This window comes from Drosophila sechellia, chromosome 2L (assembly GCF_004382195.2).
Source record: "Drosophila sechellia strain sech25 chromosome 2L, ASM438219v1, whole genome shotgun sequence".
NCBI lineage: Eukaryota > Metazoa > Arthropoda > Insecta > Diptera > Drosophilidae > Drosophila > Drosophila sechellia.
This window is the reverse complement of record NC_045949.1, coordinates 4099922-4117658: the sequence shown is the minus strand read 5'-3', so window position 1 is coordinate 4117658 and position 17737 is coordinate 4099922. Positions and strand designations below refer to the sequence as shown.

At 41.4% G+C, this 17737-nt stretch overlaps 1 protein-coding gene across 1 annotated transcript; it reads left to right on the top strand.

The window, feature by feature from the left end:
- The first annotated feature begins 11352 nt into the window (after window positions 1-11352).
- Window positions 11353-12803, top strand: LOC6613313 (odorant receptor 24a). Its single transcript, XM_002037753.1, has 5 exons — window positions 11353-11876; window positions 11966-12338; window positions 12392-12490; window positions 12545-12697; window positions 12753-12803. Exons 1-5 carry the CDS (start codon window positions 11353-11355, stop codon window positions 12801-12803), a joined length of 1200 nt encoding a protein of 399 aa, XP_002037789.1.
- Window positions 12804-17737: the final 4934 nt, after the last annotated feature.

Below are 17737 nucleotides of genomic sequence, written 5' to 3'. Positions count from 1 at the left end.
TCCCACCCTGTGACATTTGCTTATCGGACGCTTACAATGTCATAACACAGCCTCCAGAGCAAAGAAGTTTTTCCCACAAAGAGAAAAATCTGAGAAATGGAAACTTTGCCCTCCTCTAATCTTGTGACAGGCCAAAAGCAGCTATACAACGCAGCTCCTGTAATTAGGGTAGAGTTGCGAGGAAAAATGGTAGAAATGAAAAATCAATGCAGCAATCCTGGTCACTAAAACTCTCATTACTCATATGCCGTGAAGGTTTAACGGGAATCTGGTTTTCCGACCATAAAAAAGGCATTAAAACCATTTAAAAGTTTCCCTAATCTGCCCAGGTAAAGGTGAACTTTCTGTATATATACTTTGGTATAGACAGTGCTTTATGACTTTTGGCCCATTTCGCTTTCCCCGCTGTTTTATTGGCCCGTCCAAATTGATTAAAAGATCAATGATTATGTGCCTGTTTAATGGTTCGCTGAATTTAATTTAATTGTAGTTGAGATTTTCACGGATCTTAAAGGAAAAGACTGGCTGCTTGTGGGGGTAGAAATAACTTCCGGATTATAAAGGTCCTGCAGAACTTTTTACCATTTAATTATTAGCTATATGTATCATATAGAAACCTTCAAGAGAAAATTAAATGCACCAGCATTTTCCATAAAAAGCTAAAGTCAGCAACTATTTTGATGACTTCATATGATGAATTACGCTGGCGAAGAGTAAAAGTTGGAGAAAGTATTATCGCAGCATTAGGAGATACCAGGCCACCCCTTTCAGAACTTGACTTCAGCTCGAAAATGCAGTTCTTTCGAAGAAAAACAAAGGCGATATAGATAAGGAAAAGCCAACACACACGAGTTCAGTGTGAACTGTAGACAATTGCGATAAATGTGGAAGGGGGGGAAAAGCGTGGAAAAGTGTTTGAAAAATCATTGAATACCCGCAACGTGATGCAGAAAGTTCGCATATTTTTCTTACTCGCACACGTTCGCCCATTTCCTGCTCACATATGCATGCATTTGGCGTGATAAATAAAATGTTTAAGCACACATTTTGAAGCCATTGTGTAGATTTGACTTTGAATGCTCTTCCCTAGTTTTATTTTGTGACCCCTTCTTAAACCCTTGCTGCCCCCTTACGTGACGCAACAGACAACGATGACGACAGCAACGACATCTTGATGCTGCCACTGCAACTTTAGTTGTTGCCGTCTGCAATTCCTTTTATCAAACTTGAAAAGTGCAGATTTCGAATGGGTGATACCTAAAAGCGAGAAAACATATGTTGCAAGGTCTTTAAATTCTATTTTTTAGTTAAATAGTTTTTTAGTGGTTTTCAGTGCTAAAGAGTTATGTTCTACCTATTATAGTAATTATTTTCTTGACTATAATATGAAGTCTGCCAAGTCCTATAATAAAATCAATATACAGGGCATTGGCACTCCAAAAACTTTGCCATCGTACGCACACACACACTTTACATATTCAGCGTTTCATATACATTCTGTGTGCCATTTTCAATTGCAGTTTTTTGCAGCATTTGCTGCTTCTGACACGACACAGATACGCAGGACGACAAGGAAAAGGATGTCTGAGTGGCGAGATGCTGGAGGAGAAAACCGAGACCTTAACTACGAAAATTTCAAGAGTTTTCTTATGCAGCATTTGTGTTGTTGCGCTGGTAGTTATTTTTTTGTTTTTTTATTTTATTTTGTGTTGGCTCTTGGTGTTCTCTGGTTAGTAATGTCTCCTACACACGCTAATGAGCAAAATAATTAATGATGCTGCGACGTCGCCTGTGTGCCGCTTGTGGTAACATTTTCCATGCCATTTGGCAGAAAGTTTCACTTGGCCAACTTGAAGTAGTTCTAGTCGGAACGGAATCCATCACAGGCTTCTCTGGCGGCTGGCCTTAATAAGCAGTTAATTTCATAGTTTTCCCAAACAGTTTTTCTCGGCGGCAGCGGCAGCGGCAGCTTCCCTCGCATTAAAAGTTGCAAAAACAACATTGCCAGCATGTTGCCTGCTTCTGTGTGTCGGCTGAATTTTCCTCACAGCATCATTTTTTTTTCCTTTTCATTTTCATTTCATTATGCTGCCGCTTGGGCGGTAACTCTTCATTCGTTCAACTTAATTTACGTTTTATAACTTTTGCAATCATTACATGTTGCATTTACTTTCCCAACTCCTAACTAGTTGTTTTCTCTGTTCAGTTCTGTTATTTATTCTTCGGGAATTTTTTTTTTTTATTTGTTGCAAAACCGGCTTCCATGTGTGCATAAACCATTTAGTAACAATTTTTGCTTTGGCAAAGTTTATTTTTTCCCGTACATGGTAATGTTGTGGGTGCAGGGAAAAGACTGGGGAATGATAAGCCAAATAGATACCGTCGGGGGAATATTAAATTCTCGAAACTTGCGATCTGATCGAGACTTTAGTTGTAAAAGTTTAATTAACTGGGTTTTTTTGGGCAGCGTACATGCAACTTGGGATAATCTATAACATTTTAATCATTCAATAAGGTTTCAGTTTAATTTAGCAATTAACATAATATTAAACTGCTTATAAATATGACTTAATAAATCTAGTAGTATTAGGAGTTCGTTGAAACCTCATTTGCTGGGCATCAAATCCCAATGCCAAAGTTTTCTTTTTATTTCCGTTCGCTAATTAACCTATAATTCCGAACGTGTGAGAAGGAGACCGCCCACATGAAGTACTTTTATTGGCTTACAAATGGAGAAGAACAGAGTGGAAATAATTGTTTCCATCGCCCGACAATTGGCTAACAGAAACTGCAAGCGAGCTTGTGTGGGGGAAAATCACATAGTTGGCTGCCTCTTATGGATTGACTCCTGTTTTTATTTCTTCGTACCAATCTATTTTTTGCCCGAGATTTTTCCGCTCTTATCCCGGCTGAGACTTCTTGCCGTGAGTGAACTTTTAGTAAGTGCTACAAATCTGTGAGCTGGCAGCTAGTTAGCAAAGGCTTATCACACAGACTGGGATACGGACCAATACACAATCAGTCAGACAATCTTCCTGCTGCTTCCCGCATGTGTGAAATGACAGCCATACATCACAGGACACGGGATGGAAGGACGAAAGTGGGGGGAGTGAAACAGGAGCAGACACTTCATAATGAAACCGAACTTGCTGGATACCTGTGTTCCTTCCTGGGAAGTCCTTGAATTCACACCCGCACCCTAGTGCATCCCACATGGCTATGAATTACATTTACGTAAAGTAAGCTTTGCCAACGTAATCGCAACATGACAACAAGTAATGAGCTTTGACACGCCCACCGCCTCCCCACTGTTGCCGGGTGGAAAACCCGCTATCTGCTGTCCTATTCCGGGCATCCGACTTACGGACGATCTACTTAGCATTTCTTTTTACCCAAAACGACCCTTAGTACAGCGAGAAAATCCGCGAGCTAATGTACTTGACCATCATTTTTAATCAAATTATCCAACGGCAACATTCAAAAGGTATGCGATGTTCAGGTGCGAGATCTTTTCTTAATAAGATAGATAGATACTTCATTACCATTATAGAAACTACGTCTGTTTTCTTGCAGTGCAGCTTTGCCGTCGGTCCAAAGCTATTTCTCATTTTTTGACACCCACACAGGCTGCTCTATCTGGCTGCCTTGCACTTCCTTCCACGATTCCTTCCCATTGAAGGTGTCGGTTAAATCATAGCAAAAGTATCTGCAACTTGACTGAGGAAAAGCAGCGATTGCAGTTGGAGAAAAGCAGGGGATTGGGGATTGGGAGTGGAGACGGTGGCAGAGACCGAGTTGATAAGCATCTGTGCACTTCATTTTTGCACTTTTCCCAAGTCCTTGGAGCAATTTTATTACAAGCAACCTAAAACCCAACCCACCCACATTTCGAACGCCACATTTTGCTGTTGGGCAACTTTGTCGCCCATCCTGCTGAATTCCTTCGTATCCTTGCAACGGGCTTTCTTATTTATTTGCAATTGCAATGACAGCGTCGCCATCGTCATCCGGCTCGTCCTGGTATTTATTCAAGTGTGAGCATCGCAGTCTTACAGCTCCTCCTGGTCCTGCAGCTCATGCTGCTCCAGCCGCTGGATGCGATTTAAACTTCTTACACACACATTTTGAATGGGCCAGTTGCAAAGTGCCAAGTCCATTACCAAGACACTGTCCGTCCGTCCGCCTGTCCGTCCAAGACGAGCTGACGGACGGACAGCGAGGATAACACAGCCTGACACTGACTTAACCAGTCTTCAGTCTCAGTTTCCGTTCCTCAGGCCCTTTCCCAGGATCCTACTCCTTGTCAATCGGCATTAAAATCACAAAACAGCCGTGGAAAGAGGTGACAGGTGCACGGTAAGAAAATGGGGTGATGTTTCGGTCTTGTAAGAGTAAGGAATAAAACCTACTTCAATCAATAGACAAGAGAAATTTGCCTATATAACGAGTATGATTAATACCAAATTTTCATATCCAATGATGGCCATTTTTTATCGCAGTGCAAGGGGGTGAGAAATATATAGATGAACCACCTGCCGTCGTTCCGCTTTTCAAATCCTTTTCTCGCCGCACCGAACTTGATATGAATGTCTTGAAGTGGCCAACGGCAGTCGAAAGAAAAATTGTTGCAGAATTGCAATAACTCACACCGAACGGAAATGCCGCAGAAAAAAATGAGTAACCCGGCAAGAGTACCCAAATGATAAATAGCAGCGACTGATAGGTCCCCTGCTTTTCCTGAAATCCGAAACTCTCAGACATTTCCCCGCTTTCCCAGGCCCAGCAACTCAGGTTGACTTTGTGGAACTGGTGGAAATACTCTTCACATGCCCGAAGATTTATGTTGCGCATCAATTGCCTTGAGAACTTCGTTTTGAGCTGGTAATGGGTGGGTAAGTGGGTGGGCAAATGGGTGGGTAAGTGGTTACCGGCCTGGTGGGGCGGTAATGTCTATCTGCGCTTTTAATGCCAGCGTAATTTATGAAATGAAGTATGCATATATCTTGAATGACTTTGACTTCACAAGTGGCTTTGGCTTACGGGGATGTTTGACTTGCAAGTTGACAACTCTTTGATTCGCTTGCGGATGGGGGGAAAAACATTGTAACTGTCTCGTTGTAAAGCCTCTTCTTGCTACGGATTGCGAAATTCAATTTCGTAATTTCTACTTTATAGAATTTATGCAACATAATACCCTAAGAACCAATTAAAACACCATAAAGTGTATTTCGAGTGTGTAATGAATACTAAGATCTAAGATGACTGATAGGATGAATGTGCCATTTGGCCGCTCCCCTTGTTTCTCTGGCAACTATTAGTTTCCCCCGAAAGTTTCCGCTCACTCAAGGGTTAATCTCCCAATAAGCTGTTGGGAATCTCTGTCACTTAATCGCTCACCTTTCGCTTTTCACCTGTCGCCAGTTGCTCTTGAGATTCAGTCAATGACTCAATCTTCAGTGCATCACTCACTCAATCATCGATTTGTCTGCTGCCTGGTGAATTTTCTTAAGCGAATTAATATCATTTCCAACCAATTGATTTGCCCAAACTTAGTCGAGTTCGGAAAACGCCTGTGTGTGTGTTTTGGTAGCCCGGGAAAATGTGTGCTCCAATGTGTGCGTACCTTTTTAATTAACATAAAAATCTAATCTAATTTGCAGCACTTTGACTTTGATGGCACCGCCTGCCGGCTGCCGGCTCATTCAGTGGGAGTGTGATGAAAACAGCTTAACCTTATGGCCAACGATGTGTGCCGTTGTGTACTATAGCCCTCCCATTCCTGCCACATCCGCAACACCCCCTCCTCCTTCACTGTTTCTCTGTCAGCGGCAGCGCTTTTGACATTGGCTTAGACAAGGCCAAAAGCTTACCAAAACCAGGTAGCTACCTGCAGCTGGTCATGATGGCCAATGCTTCTGGCTGCGCCTGAACAGTAGCACATCCTCGAGCACTGAAAGAAAAGCGAGTAAACATAATATAAGTTTATAATACTTTATATTAATATATGTGTGTAGTAAGGAACTAGCAGAATTCTGACTAAAGTAAAGACTTTGACTTGGTGTATCTCAAATTTCACAAGTCTTACAAGTTGTAGATACGATTTTCTTCCAGTGCTATTTCCTCATCCATTGTCGTTGTAGGTGTCCTCGGCACATTAGCGACATTTACACGTCGCAGCAATTTCAAACAGCAGCCGACAAGGCTCATTCCCTAGACCCGGGATTCCTCCGCGTGGCCCCCACCTTAACCCCCATAGCACCGCTTTGATATAGCGCACACACACACACAGCCAGCATGCAGTCAGTCATAATCATTTTCATTGTCAACATTTTGCCGACACATGACAAACAGCAAACGAGAAAAAGTTGTTTTTATTTTGTGTGTCATCTTTTTAAGATTGCTCATTAGAAGCAATTAGCTGGGCTACAAAAAATAAAAAAAAACGGGCATGTGGATGGTAAAAGTTAGTGCTCATTTTCATTTAAATTGCGTATTTACAGGCATGCAAATTTGATTGCCACTTTCAACAATTTTCACACTTTTCATTTGGCCGAATTAAATTTGCAGCAGGTGGAAAAGGGTGAGGGGAAGGGAAGAGAGGGTTAACCAACAACGACAATGACCACTTGTCGTTGGCAAACATTTGCCAAAGTGACCGCATTGACCAAATAGAGGCGCTGCCAAAGGAAATAAAAGTGCTGTATTTTAAATGAAGCGGAAAATCAGGTTGCATCATTATTCGCATGCTGGCTACTCAGTGAAAAGTATATGAGCGCTTTATAGTAGTAAATATAACTTATTACTCTTCAGATTTAACTTTAACTTTAATCGATTGTACTAACTTGGTTTAGCATTTATAACTGATGGTCTAATTTTCTGGACAGGTGAGAGTTTTCGGTGGGTTAACCGCTTCTCACGCCGTTTGGCCGGCACAATGGTTTTATGTAAATTTAGTCATTTGCCACAACATTCACACACAAATAGCCAGTGGCCACGCCCACGGGACCAACGCTAGCTGGCAACTAGCATTTGCATTTTTATCTCATTAGCTTGTAATGGTTTCAGGTCCTCTAGGTTTTTCCATCTACATACATACTATACATATACTTTGGCCTGTTTTTGTTGTTTGTTCTGGAGCTGACAACCTTGCGCTTTCTACCATTGTTAGTGTGCCATTTCCGGCGGAAGGCCGCAAAATAAAACACCCTGGCCCCATGCACCTGCCATAATTGTTGGGGGAATGCACTGGATGTGCTGCCATATCGTTTTGTATTTATTTAATGAAATTTCATGCGAAACATATGTTGCACGGCGCAGCCAAACAACAACCAAATTCAAAGCAGCGAACAACAATCGTAATTCGTAGCACAATTTCCAGCTGAGTGCTGCACTTGACTTCTAATGACTTTATTGCGCATTTGTTTGCCGATTGCTGCTGCTCCTGTCGGTTTCTAGGCTTCAGCAATTGTTTATAATATATGCATACATATTTGCCCTATTCATCTGGCAATAAGCCGTGAAACTGATATAAATTTATGTCTAATTGGATAAATAACATTTAAATGTATTTAATCAGCCTTATTTGGGCCGCCGCCAGTGGCATATGAATATGCGGCATGGTTTACGGGCTTAATTTGCATTTGTCTCCCATTGTACGGTGTCTGGGTTTTTGCCGAGTGCAATGGCCGCTTGGTCTATGATTATTACACCGATGTGCAGATAAACAAACATTTATTCATATTTATGTGTATTTCACTTGTAGTCATGTAAAAGTGCACTGGAAATATGGCATGGAAATACCAGTTGGGGTGTGCAGCAGTATGCAACAATTTGAACAACTCATATCTCAATCTTTCACAAATATTTTAATTTTTTTATATAAGCTTTGATTTCTATGGCACTGCATTTATATATATGTGTCATACCAATATTTTTTCGAGTGTGGCATTACTGTCGCTTTGGATTCACTTCAGATCGCGCTTTTTGTCGAACTGCGGCGGTTTACATTTTCAATTCGCATGCAATGACTTAATTGTTCATAATTTTGTTATCAGATTAACACAAATTCCGCTTAACGATAATGACTTCATGCAGTTTATGGCCAGTGCGTGCGAAGGATTCGCGGCCAGGACCTCGGCTTAACCATTATCAGCTGCACGACAGTCGCTTTGGCCGCCCGCTCGACACCCACTTTCCTTTGAGGGCCATTGGATTTTATCGCAGGACAACGCTGATTAAATATCAACGTAATTTATTATTCAAATTAAGTTTATCGGCGAACAAAAGGCACCGCCGCTCGGTGGGTGGGTGCCCAATGTTAAAATGTTGAGTTGACGGGCGGTTTTTGCTTTCCAATGGGAGCATGGATGGATATGTTGTATAATAAATTTCATAGGTTGTATGTCGTGTGGGTGTGTGCCAAATTGACATATCGCTTTCATCCACACATACACACGCACACTCACTCACTTGCCTTGGGCAAACAAATTAGCCGGAATACACGCCAAAACACACACACACACACACACTCGCACACAAATGCTAGTTTCGCCGCTCAGCGGGTTTTATCAAAAATGCATTGGTCATTATAAATGCAACGTGGTCGACCTGCACTCAATGTGCTTGGCTCACTCTTCTAGGCCAATTTGATTTGTGGGTGAATTAAATAAGCCATTCATTATGTCAACCACTTTCGATAGGTGTTTTAATCAAAATTAATTCTCAAATTAAGCTGAAGGTCTTTGATTGGCTGCAAAATCTGACAGTTTCTTGTCAAAAGCTATCAATAAAACTATATTAAAAATATTATCAATATATAAAATTCTTATGTGTATGAATTAATATTGTAAATATATTATTATATACTTTCAGGTAAGATTTTGCGTTTAACTATTCTCAATTAAAAGGTGAGCAGAACTACATTTTTGAAGAGTATCGAAGCAGCCGGCGATTACCCTAAGTGTTTGGCAAGTTGTTTAATTTTCAATTATAAATTCATATAAATTCAATGGTCGACGCGCGGAGCCCCATTTCTCCGTGGCCATTATACCACTCGGCCACGCCCCTCAGCCCCTTTTGCCCCTGCCACGCCCCCCGTGACCTGGGGCGTTCGACAATGGGCGCCTTTATGGAGGAGTGGCCATTATGTTGCTATAGTCGCCATGGCTAGATTTGTGTGGCACGGTCAAAACGTGTTCAATAATTTTGTCAATAAAATGTCAGACGAGCACGACACGAAAAAAGTAGGTGGCCAGCCACTGAGTTTGCCGGCAAAAAAATGGACTGTTTTATATATATTTCTCCTCTGCGCACTTTTCTTTCCTCAATTTTTTTGTTTTTTTTTGTCTTTTTTTAGGCCTAGTCGTGTGGCCTACAAATCGTCCCCTGAATGCGGTTAAAACTGTCAGGCCATAAGTTTACACAGGTTGAGGTGTGCTTTCTCTTTTTTACTCGTATTTTTTCTCTCTTTCTATCGAGGTGAGGCCCTCCCGCTCGCACATTAAACTCATTGTGTTTATGGCATAAATTTGCATGTTTTGCACGTAAATTTTTCAATTTGAATGGGCGCTTTCGATCCTTTTGACCGAGGGTCCTGCGCCCGGGACATGGGCCTTTTGTGTTAGCTGGAATATTGTTGGGGGTATGTTGAACAAAATTTAAAGCTAAATAAAGCTATCACCGTGTGGCAGATCGTATCGTATCGTATCGGCCTAAAAGGGTTCATATTTTAAGGCTTGAGATGTAGTTGGCACTTTACATTGAGTTAGAGGTAATGCCAGGTCTTAAAGTATTGAGTCTCACGATGTATATGAAATTGATAGATATGCTAAATGGGTAGATTTTAAAAGCACATCAAACTTAACTCCCAGGAAGTCCAACTTGTAACGTGAGAAACTCAGTTAATATGCACTAACAAATACTTAACACTAAGCTAGCAGAGCGCTTAGTTTTGTTTTAAATTATCTGTAAGCATTAATGGTTTTTAATTTATTTACGTTTCAATGGGTGTTTACACATTTTCGCAATGTTTTTGTGCGGCTTAGCTTGTGTCCTTGCCAACGGAGGACTTAGTTTTGCTTGGAGTTGGTTTTGCTTTTGTTGCCCTGAAGGATACCGGCTGTATGTGTTTATGTGTGTGTGCGTCGACCTGGGCATGTGTATAAGTGTCAAAGGCATGTGTTTAGCATGCCTCATTTGAGCGCAAATACACCTGCAGCCATCAATTATGCAAAGAGCCAGTTCCGATGCCCGTCCAGCCGTCCATCCTGTTGCCAGGTCAGAATCATCAGAGGCGTCTCCGGCTACGTTTACGGCTTGGTTTACGGCTGTAGCTTTGTAGAAGAACATTCACACCGCAAGAATCTACAAATATACTGGAATATCTCATCAGAAATCGTGATTTTGCAACAAAAATTTAGTACTTAGAACATGAGGTTGTGAAAAAAGCAAAAGGTGAAGTCAGTAAAGATTCGATCGCTTAAGATCTTAGATATGCTTGGAATGTCTTAGGACATTAATTTTTTCCCCAGTGTAGTTAGCCGTCAGGTAGGCGGCAGATTCAGCGCCATCGTTGAAGTTGCCTCTTTCCACGACCTAGATTCCCGCAAACCCGAACTTCAATTCAGCCATTCAACCAGCAAGTCAGCCAGTCGCCATCTAGCTAAATTAATTTATTGGCCTTCCTCGCAAAGACCTATACGGCAGCAGTTTGCATAATCATCGCACACACACTCTCGCACGAAATTGGACAGCTTATAAAATATTTATTCAAACTGCAAGTTGCCAGGCAACACTTGCTACAGTCTGAATTGCAGATTGTCCATACCATGTTCATATATCCTTTGATGGAGAGTCAATTTGTTTGACCAGCGACAAGGTCTTTTGTAGTAGAAGGGAGGCGGGGGTGGGTCTTTCTTGCAGGAAACGAGAACATAATACAATTTTGGTTAATAACAATAAGTTTAGTTCAGGATTCACATTGTAAGGTCAGTCCTCGAGTTCTGAAACCCTCTTGTGAACTCTGATCTACGCCTCCGTCGATGTGTTGAACCTGCCAAACGCACATTAAGTTCATGGCAAAGGTCATTAAAAATCGTTTAACGAAAACTAAAGTTTAATTACGAGCACGCCCAATTTGCCACGCCCCTGCCCAAAAACGTTGCCTAATTGGGGGTTAACAATTTGTAAAACTTATCGAACTATGAGCAAGGACAACGCCCAGCTCATCAATTATGCTGCTCAAGTGCTTTGTGTGATTCTCCTTATAATATATACATGCACTTCCACAGGCTATAAAAGCCGAGGGTCACGGGATTATGGGCTGAAAAGTGTTTGGTGTCCTCGGAGAGAAAGATGTTACCACGATTCCTGACCTCCTCCTATCCAATGGAGCACCATTATTTCATGGTGCCAAAGTTTGCATTATCGCTGATTGGATTTTATCCCGAACAGAAGCGAACTGTTTTGGTGAAACTGTGGAGTTTCTTCAACTTTTTCATCCTCATCTACGGCTGTTATGCAGAGGCTTACTATGGTATACACTATGTATCGATTAACATAGCCACTGCATTGGATGCCCTTTGTCCTGTGGCCTCCAGCATTTTGTCGCTGGTTAAAATGGTCGCCATTTGGTGGTACCAAGATGAATTAAGGAGTTTGATAGAGCGGGTGAGATATTTAACTGAGCAACAACAGAGATCGAAGAGGAAGCTGGGCCATAAGAAGAGGTTCTATACGCTGGCAACGCGACTGACCTTCCTGCTACTATGCTGTGGATTTTGCACTAGTACTTCCTATTCCGTCAGACATCTCATGGACAATATCCTGAGACGCGCCCATGGCAAGGACTGGATCTACGAGACTCCCTTCAAGATGATGTAAGGGAAGAGAAGAGGGGTCTAAAATATTCCTTTGAACACCTTGAAACGAACTAATGATGAGATCTAACCAAGATGCACTTCTTTAGATTCCCCGATCCTCTCCTGCGTCTGCCACTCTATCCCATCACCTACATCCTCGTGCATTGGCATGGCTACATTACTGTGGTTTGTTTTGTCGGCGCGGATGGTTTCTTCCTGGGATTCTGTTTGTACTTCACTGTTTTGCTGCTCTGCCTGCAGGACGATGTGGGTGATTTACTAGAGGTTGAAAACATCGAAAAGAGTCCCTCCGCAGCGGAGGAGGCTCGCATAGTTCGGGAAATGGAAAAACTGGTGGACCGGCACAACGAGGTGGCCGAGCTGACAGAAAGACTGTCGGGTGTTATGGTGGAAATAACACTGGCCCACTTTGTTACCTCGAGTTTGATAATCGGCACCAGCGTGGTGGATATTTTATTAGTGGGTATTTTACATTCGATCAGATTATCTTGATATATGTTCTTAAATTTTAGTTTTCCGGCCTGGGAATCATTGTGTATGTGGTCTACACTTGTGCCGTAGGTGTGGAAATATTTCTATATTGTCTAGGAGGATCTCATATTATGGAAGCGGTATATTCATAGGAAACTGCTATAAATACCTTTTAAATTCATTGCATTTCTTAGTGTTCCAATCTAGCGCGCTCCACATTTTCCAGCCACTGGTATGGCCACAGTGTTCGGGTCCAAAAGATGACCCTTTTGATGGTGGCTCGTGCTCAACGAGTTCTCACAATTAAAATTCCTTTCTTTTCCCCATCATTAGAGACTCTAACCTCGGTAAGCTTATGTTATGGTAAAAAATATGGCCTAAATTTTCTATGGGATCTTGTAGATTTTGCGCTTTACTGGATCTCTGATTGCCCTGGCAAAGTCGGTTATATAAGAGGATGCTGTGGTGTTCTCTCAATTGGTACAAAAATAAATGAATAAAACACCTGCAACTATATATTTGAGCTTTAATACAAGATGGAGAAAAGATGAAAGGTTCGTTAATCAAAAGATTACGGAAGCAAATGAAAGGTGTAAATATTGAGATAGTTTATAAAGTATTTTGCATAAAGTTTCGCAATTTACAAAGGGGATCGGTACTGCAATTTACTCTTCCTTTATTCATTTGCGACCCTCTCAGCACCTGATTTCCACCTTCTGGTTGAATATATCCAGCATTGTTTTTCCGTACTCTTTCTGTCTGCGTGTGCGTTAATTCGAATATCCTTTACAACAATTTCGGTTTTCTTTTCATTTTCTTTGGGGGCGCCACCATTGACCCCTGATTGTTGTTGTCGAATTAAAGCTGCACTGTTGTTAAACACTTCCTTGGATGTGCTTCTGCTTTTCAGCTGTTCCTGCAAATTGCTTTCTTTGCCGTTGCTCATCACGTCCTCCCCGCAACCAGCCAGCCCCCCCTCACACCGCCATCCTGTTTGGCACTCTCCTCTTGGCCATTTTCAGTTGCACGCTTTTCCAACTGCAGTTCATTTCCATACCTCGTGCACTGAAGAAAATGGGCTCACATTGTACTTAACAAATTTATGTTTTGAAACTTTCGTTTTAAAATTATGATATATTTATGATATTTGATATTTATTAGATTGAATAAGACATTAGACGATGTAAAACAGCTCTTAATTAAAAGGCTATAGATTTCTCAGAGTGCACACACCCACGTGCACCTTAATGACATCCGGTCTGCATCTGTGTGGGTAGGGTACTTCATATCCTTGACGCAGTTCTTGATTTCCCCCCTCTGCCCCTTTGAAGACAACCTCTTCAATGAGTGGATGTTGTGTGTTTTTTGGGGTTCCTCTCGGCTGATTTTTGTGTTTTATTTTTCTGTCTGATTTTTTTTTTATCTCACCCATTGTTCATGCACAAATTCTTTCCATACTTTCCCCCCACCCCCACCTCCTCCTCCAGCCCCCTTAATGTTGTAGTCCTTGAAATCCTTTACACGCACATGAGCGAGCCTATCTGTCTGTCTGTTCGTCTTTGTTTCCTTTGCCATTTGTTTGTTTATTTGCGATCGCGCCTTCTTTTGTGAAAAGTGCTTTTGCTTGTAATGTGTTCGACGTCAGAGTTTGGAACCCTTTTCTTACATTTTTTTTGCTATCTAGCTATAATAACCTCAGCTTCTTTAGCCTCAATTTCCAAATTCCTATAGTCTTATTAGTTGGAAATAAGCTATGTTCAGTATACGTAATGAATGAAAAAAGAACATTATAGATGAAATAACAATAAATTTTAGATTTTGATCAAACACTAATTTAATTTGTTAATTAATATGTGCCATGTTAATTGGAATTAATGATTATTTTTATTATTTTTTATTTTATTATTTTTAGTTCTAGTTGTGCTCAAAATCCTCTACCACTTGATGCTTTCTTCGCTCTTTTTGAGTTTTCTTTTTGCTCTGTGTTCATTTTGCCTTTCTTGTGCTCTCCACATCATATTGCTAGCTGGCTTGTTGCTTGTTATTTTTATTTCGTTTCCATTCAGTCAGAGCTCAGGACTTGTTCTGCCCGCCCACCAGAAAGCACCGCCCACAACCCCTTCCTTCGTCCTTTTCCCCTCCCACTGCCCCGGCCCCAACAGTCGCTTGTTAATGTTGTTCGTTTTCACATTTTTATGTGCATTTGGTGTGTGTGTGTGTGGGGGTGTATGTGTGCGGTGAACTCGACTCATACATCCGCATTTGCTACGCAATTTTTGCACTCAAGTTTACCTACTTTTTATGGTAAACACCCAAGGTTGCTTGTTTATTCTAGCAAAAATGTATTTAGGTGAGCTTAACTACATGTGGATGAGTGCGATGGGAGTGGGAGTGGGAGTAGCTGTGCAAGCGGTTGGCTAAGGTCACAAACTGGGGGTCACATCCAGCGCGTTACTCCAAAAAGGAGAAAGTTAAATAAATACTTCAGCTCGTTCTCTGTGGCTGGCTCATCGCAAATACATTTCTGTTGGCCTTCAATAATTATTTTGCGGGGAAATTTGCAGTGCGGATTAAGGAAGCCAAATAGTTCGTTATGGTAAGCGTGTAAGCCTTATTATAAATACATTAATATACACACACACACTCGCATACAGGAGGTGGCAAGAAATAGGTATGTGCGAGTGTGAATAATTAAATGTGTGACAAACATGCATAATGCAGCGACAAATAAAAAAATTATATAAAGGACTCTGCGCATGAATTTCAATTGGAATATGCGCTTTTTAAAACGGGAGTATTCACACAGAAAACACAATTAATTTGGTTGCCTATTAACATATTAAGAGCCCAGATTCGGCATAATTTATATTATTCAAATAATCATGTTTTAAATTATCTGTTTGAATTTTATATACCCAAATCTAATTTATTTATTTTAATAAAATAAATGTTCAAAATAGTATGCATCCAATTGAATAAAACAATGCTGCGTTTTTTTAAAATAAAGCTTAAAGTAATGTTTTATTTGGTGACTTCAGGGTAATGGCCTTCTTTAACCTTTAACCTTGTAGCTGTTGTTGTTGTCAACTAGGGCGAAATAATTTTTAATGTCATTTTACCCACACGACTAATTAAATTTCGAGTTTTATGCGCCCGACAGGCCAAGTGAAATGTACATAAAGCAAGGAGCTTGGCAGCGAATTAACAAAAACAAACACGACCAACTGCGAAATGGTGACCCCAACAAACGCAGCATTTTCCGAGGGGCGGAGGGAGGCGTGGAAAATCCGGGAGGGGCTATGAAGGAATGCGCCAGCATCGCCACATGAGTAAAATTTTAAGCAGGCGCCAAAGTCTTTGGGCCATTTCCTCCGTACCAGAGGACAAGACACGTTCGGTGGCAAACAAAAAAAAATGTGGAAATAGAAAGGGGTAGGGGAAAGTCGCGAGGGCGCGGTGGGGATCCATTAAAATTCCGTTGGGGCATTGCAAAATAAATCCACTTGCAAGTGGTATATAACAAAACAACGACAGCACTCAGTCGAGAAGCCGAAGAAGTCGGCGTTGTGAACGGGGGGAAAAAGCATAAAACTCGTTATCGTCAGCGTTTTTTTTTCCTTCTACGGCGTCAAATGCCAAACGCATGTGATTCCTGCAGTCTTAGAATTCCGAAAACAACAGTAGCAAGGCTTCTAACAATTTCGGTACTTGGATAAAAGCATTATTACTTCTTAAAATTCTTAGTTTATAAAAAAACAAACTAGTTAAGCTAAACATCACGGAGCAATGTGTTTAAAAAACCAGCAACATATGATTTTAAGTTAAGTTACATTACCACTAATTGCATAATTTTTCGAAATTTGTTCTCAGTGCACTTAAACACACATACGTCGACGCGGTTTCGTCTTTGTATGATATGTGAAATGGCAAACAAATATTTTTTTGATGTACGGCCTAAAAGTATGCATTGAAATTCAACACGCGGCAAGGGACACCAAAAAACGTTTGCCAGTATTGATTGTGGTTACTGCGGAGAGGAAAGGGCCTTTTCGCGGGTGTTTTCCGAGGGGAGGGGTAGATGATTTTAGGCGTGTGGTATTTTGAAAGGCTCGAAATTAGCACCAGATCCTTGTTGTTTAAAGCGAGACACGAGGCGGCATCAGGAAATTACAGATGCCGTAAAATGGAATAAGTTGGGGGTGGCAAGTCAAGTGAATTGAAATGGTAATGATACATGACAATGTCTCGCAGATAGCGACACGAATGGATATGGAACCACTGGCAATCTTTCGCTTTTGATGTCTAAAAGCTGTGGGGGAGTTCGCCAGAGGATCCCTTTAAGTGCGAGGCACTTTCGCGGTTGTTGCAACAAATGTTTATCTAATCTGTATTTGCTAAAAAGCAGATCTGTTAAATTAGTAGTCAAATTGGTTAGTAAAAATACTCTGGGTGTATATTTATTTATTTTTCCTTAACAAAGTCTTTAAATATAAGAAAACGCAAATAGCCATTATTTGCTTGAGAATGTAGCCCTCCTTTTATCTGCCCATAAGAGTTGTCTGAAATGTTTTGCCCACAGTTTTTATCACGCATACGCCTAGTTGCGCGCCTAAAAGACTCGGTCGCAATTAGAGACAACAAGCGACCGTCTACCACTACACTTCCACACCCCTATCCTTCGGCAGGCCCTCCGTTTCTCGCTGTTTTCCTCCCAGCAGCACATAATCTGCATACAAATGCGTTGATTTGCCTAATCGACGCCTATTTGTTTGGACCAAGAAAACAGGAAAAAAAACCAAAAAAAATAAAGACACTGAATATCGTGGATGGCGAAAGTTTTCCCAAGAAAAGAGAGGCGAAAGCGAAAAAGGAGGCGCGGCAAGTAAACCGACGTTTAATTTTTGGAAAGCGCGAGCGTGTTGCACGCATTAAAATTAAAAGCGATGGCAAGCACGCCTTCGTTTCCCCGCCCCATTTCCACTTTTCCGGTCGTACGTGCTGGTGAGTCCGGAAAATTCGGGAGAGGGTCTGGAAAATGGGATCGGAAGTTGCCTTAGACTATGTTTTGCATTTGCATGCAAATGTTTTTTCATTGGCATTTTCACTTTCGTGCAGGAACCACGCCCGCTCACAAAAAAAGGGGGAGAGTAATCTTTTTATAACATTTTTTGAAAACGTCAAAATCAATTGTCAACTAAAACACGTAAGCTTTGGAATTTAGTTAAGCTACATTTTCGCAGCTGTGTTGACAGCGACTCTTCCTCGGATAAACGCCGCTTGGGAAGCCGATTTCCTGTGCGTCCTGGCATTTGCGCATTTCCGTTTCCGGCCGTTGGTTCGCCTACTTCCGCCGCAAGGCGCAAATCGTGGCAGTGCTCGAATTTGTT